Source organism: Miscanthus floridulus, chromosome 17 (assembly GCF_019320115.1).
Source record: "Miscanthus floridulus cultivar M001 chromosome 17, ASM1932011v1, whole genome shotgun sequence".
NCBI classification, from domain to species: domain Eukaryota; kingdom Viridiplantae; phylum Streptophyta; class Magnoliopsida; order Poales; family Poaceae; genus Miscanthus; species Miscanthus floridulus.
This window is the reverse complement of record NC_089596.1, coordinates 6,976,791-6,981,242: the sequence shown is the minus strand read 5'-3', so window position 1 is coordinate 6,981,242 and position 4,452 is coordinate 6,976,791. Positions and strand designations below refer to the sequence as shown.

General features: G+C 54.6%; 1 protein-coding gene across 1 annotated transcript; it reads right to left on the bottom strand.

Moving 5' to 3' along the window:
* Window positions 1–794: 794 nt before the first annotated feature.
* Window positions 795–2,466, bottom strand: LOC136516554 (E3 ubiquitin-protein ligase RDUF2-like). The gene has a single exon (XM_066509976.1). It carries the CDS (start codon window positions 2,323–2,325, stop codon window positions 1,123–1,125), a length of 1,203 nt encoding a protein of 400 aa, XP_066366073.1. The 5' UTR covers window positions 2,326–2,466; the 3' UTR covers window positions 795–1,122.
* Window positions 2,467–4,452: the final 1,986 nt, after the last annotated feature.

The following is a 4,452-nucleotide window of genomic DNA, read 5'->3' as shown; positions in this document are numbered from 1 at the left end:
TGTGCAGGTCCTTTTCGAGTTTTCGTCCCCATCCGGTCATTAGGGCAAGTAAATCCATGGAGATGCCACTTTCTGTGCTTTGCTTTGCTTGCTTCATTGCTTGGCTTGCATCGGGACAGGACATACACCGGGACAGTGATGCTGTTGTCTAGCAAGTCGTACTCGTCCAGCACCACCGCTTACACTTGCTGAAATATCCTGCTGCATCATAGACTACTATGGTAGTAGGATACAGCTACAAAAGAAGCAAAATACCCAAATATCGTCTTGCTTCACAAAAAGTGTATATGTAGTACTATGTAGTAGGATAAAAAAGAAGCAAAATATCCCAAGTTCTGAATATGACGCGACATGCCTCCAAAACTCAAGATTGCCGGCAAGCAGTCTATTCATAGGGAGGACGCGAACACGACACAGCCACACAGGGATAGATAATGGAGCATCTTGTTCTTATTGGACAGATGGGCATGGGCTGGACTGAATGAAGAGGCGTTGACTTGTGACCCAAAAGAAAAACAGCATGCATTATATAATTGTGTAAGAACCTGATTGATCGCCGATCATATCATATAGTGATAAACAACACCGAAGGTAGCCGGGAAATGGTCAACCTATGAGGTGTATCCATCTGGTGCAGGACTGCAACAGATAAGAACAGGGAGAGAGAGGGGGAGGCCATACGAAACATCCTTGCAGAAGAAAGGTTTTTGTTGAATCGAATAGAATCGAATGAATCATCCATCATGCCAGCAATTAGCTACCAATAATGAAAGAACAGTTGATCGACCACATCCTAATATACCAACCAACGAACCAAATGCTCATTTCAGAATCACCGTTCGCAGTGAACTGAAGAACAATTCCCCACCTGCAACGCAAATTGCAAACGCATGGTTTGGTCTCTAACAAAGAGAGAGGTAGAGACGCTGCTCTCCTTCCTATGTACTTACAACAACACCAATTTGCCCTGTTCTACAAACTCAAATCCTCCACAATTCCTTCTTCTCCTCCTTCTAAGTAGCAGGAGTAGTAGTATGGTAAATAAATACAACATGAATGAAACAAAGCAGCAAGCTTTTTGCAGCCTACTGTACTACAGACAGACATACAGGAGTCCGTTGGTCATCTCTGCACCATGGCGTCGGCATGGCCGTCTTCGAGCCTCCAGCTGGTGCTCCGGCTCCTGGACCCATGGCTGAACGCTGCGCTATGATCAGACGCGTCGTCGTCGTTGAGCTCAGGCATGGCGTGCGACCGCGACGCCGACGACGACGCACCATGGCCGCGTCCTCCAAAGCAGGCGAAGACGTTGCGGAGGAAGCGGCGGACGGTGCCCCTGTCCGTGGACGCGGCCTGCCTGGACCCCCACGAGATCCGCCGGGGCGCGCCGCCGCTGTTGAACCCGCCGTCCATCTCCGTGTACACCACGGGGAGCTCCCTCTCCTCGGGCCTCCGCCCGCCGGCGAACCTCCCGACCGCGAACCCGCCGCCGGGGAGCCTCCAGATGGTGAGCCCGACCGTAGTCTCCTCCTCCCCGGTGTTGGTGGCGCCAGCGGCGGCCGTGGCGTCGGTGGGCATCTCGTGGCGGCAGACGGGGCAGGAGTTACGGAGGGCGAGCCAGGGGAGGATACAGTCGGCGTGGTAGATGTGCGCGCAGGGCATCTCCCTGGCCTCGGCGCCCAGCTCGAAGGGCTCCTTGCAGACGGCGCAGTGCGCGTCAGCGGCGACGTAGTCTGCGCCGACGGAGACCACGGGCATGGACTCGACGGCGGCCTTGGACGCCGGCGGCGCGTCGCGGGCGCGGGCCGCCGCGAGCCCGCCCGCCTCGATCTGCGCCAGCTGGTCCAGCAGGCGCTCGAATCCCGACCCCATGAGGAAGTCCGACATGCTGTCGGGCAGCGGGCGCAGGCCCGACCCCGCGCCGTCGTCGTAGAACAGCTCGAAGCTGCTCCCGCCGGTGTTGGCGGCGGCGGTGGGGGAGGAGGAGCCGTCTGCGGCGTCGGTGGTGGCGGTGGGAGGGGAGCGGCGGAGCACGATGACGGGGTTGAACGGCGAGGCGCGGGAGTCGGCGCCGCCGCTAGTGCCGCGACGGGCGCGGCGGAGGCGGAGGTCGGCGGCGACGTGGTGGTGCGCGCGGGGGCGGCGGAGGTAGGCTGCGCGTGGTGGTGGCGCGCCCATCTCCTCGAGGAAGCCCCCGCCGCAGGAAGGGCAGGCGGGGGATGGGGAGGCGGGAGCGGCGGCGGCGCGCACGAAGCGGTCGCACTGGTAGCACCAGTAGGAGGAGGACGGGGAGCGGGAGGGGGAGGGGGAGGAGGGCGTCGCCATCGGGGGAGAGCTCAGCTCAGATCTGGGCGGCGGGAGAAGGGAAAAGTCGAATACTCCAATCCGAAGGCTGAGTGTTACCTAGCTTGCCAACGCTGTTGGTTGGGAACGGCAGCCGATCCGGACAGGCCTGCCGGCACGGCGGTGACTAGGAAAGGCAGCAGCTTTCTGCTCCAGACAGCGGCGGCGGAGGAGGAGGGGGAGAGGGAGGAGGAAGAAGGGTTGGTTGGTGGTGTGGGAGGAGGCGAGGCCGAGGACCGAGGGCTGATTCCCCTCCTGCCTTTGGGTTGGGTGGGTGGAGAAGAGAAATGCGGGAAATGCTGGCGGTGGACTGGAGGTGGGGGGAGAAAGCAAAGGTTTTTAACCGCCGGAGACGCGGAGGTGGAGTGGGGGGTGGGGGTGGGGGTGGGGGTGGGCCCACCCGTGGGGGAGGAAAAGAAAAGGCACGCAAGTGGTGTGGTCGTGGAAGTTGCCTGCCTGCTCAGACGACACGAACGATGCCGCGTTGGCATTCATTGGACACTTCAGATTGGTTGGTGCAAGAAAATATGAAATTATATATTTTAAAAAAAATGGAATTAGTAGTACTGGTCTGCTTTGCTGCTAAAACTGAATGAAAGCGCGTTGCGTTCAGACCAGACGCCGCGTTGCGTTGGTTTTGGGTGATGAGATGAGCTTGTTGGGCCTGGGAAGGAAAAGGAAAAATGGGAAACGGCGAGTCGGCGACGAGCACGCTGAATTCCACGGCGGCCGCGTCGCGAAGCTTCCCTCCTCTCCTCTCGTGTACATGTACCGTACCGACGAAAGGCGTTGTTTGGGTTTCTTTGGTTTCGTTCGTGTGTATCCGTGGTCGTCATCACCAACCACGACGGAAAGCTCAAATTTGTTTTTGTTTGTATTTTCGTTCTCATTCTCGTTTTTTCTTTTTTTTTCCTTTTGTGTTTTCGTGAGCTTGTTTTGGATTATTCATTGCTAATCAATCAAATCAACTAACCACACGTGCGGTGCGCATCACACGCCTGGGGTGGTGGTGGTGGTGGTGGTACTCCACTCGTATCCCCGCTACGCGCCTACGATGCGCAAGCGCCGGCGTCATGTCAACTCACAGCTGCTTTGACTCGTTTTCCATGGAGTCCTTTGATCTCATAGCTCAAAGCCTTGTCTACACCAGTCATGCGACGGTGGCGCCCGTGCCAGTGTCCTTGACTCATGCTTCATCCGATCTGCAATTGTAGGCTGTTGCTTGTTTGAGGAGGAGAAGGGATGCCGCAATCCAATGGGACGCGTCGTTTAGGTCCAAAATAAAAGTTTGTTGTACTCAACTCAAACTACAATTTTTATTAAAGGTCAAACTCCATATCTAGAAAAGAAATTATAGTTTTACTCTGGTCAAAACAGCATCATAAAAAAAGGAGTTGACTATTGATCCAACACTTAGAAGCATTTTTAGGCTAGTTCATGAACATAAACCCTAGATCATTTTTTATCTTAAGTATTTCTATACTGTTTTAAATGATCATACAACAAGTCACTGTAAAAAAAAATCTAGAGTTAGCCACATTTCTCAATATACAAGTCATGGTAAAAATTAAAATTTATTAATTTTCATAGCTCGGCGCTGTAGTAATTGGCACCGTGCTCAGCACCGAGATCTACGACGCCGAGCTCATGCCACGTTCACGCCACGCAAGCAGCCACGTCAACGATACGTAGAAAATGACCCCGGACCTCGGCACCAATTGTCACGACACCGAGGTCAGTGCCTATTTTTTTTTAAAATGATACTACCAAGGATGTATTTGTGAAAATCTTTCGAAAAAAAAGAGCTGAAAAACAAAAAAAAACAAAAAATCGGATGGATAGATGGCCGGCACGGGACGGAAGCGGCGGCCGGAGTCAGTCAACTCAAGGCCTCAACGGAACGGGCATGGCCTGGTCCATCTGCCATCACGACGGTGACGTGCACATAGTACTGTGTACGCCCAGGGGTGCCGACTCGTTCGGATCGGATTTGCACGCGTGCCTCTCGCCACTTTTTATTTATTTATTATTTTCTGCGTGCTGACCAGTGCCCAGCGACCAGCCGCCTGTTCGGTTGGCTGTATCACTGCTGGTTCGTTTATGTAAGAA

Excerpts from the sequence above, each read along its gene's own strand:
- LOC136516554 (XM_066509976.1), bottom strand. The coding sequence starts at position 2,325 with ATGGCGACGCCCTCCTCCCCCTCCCCCTCCCGCTCCCCGTCCTCCTCC.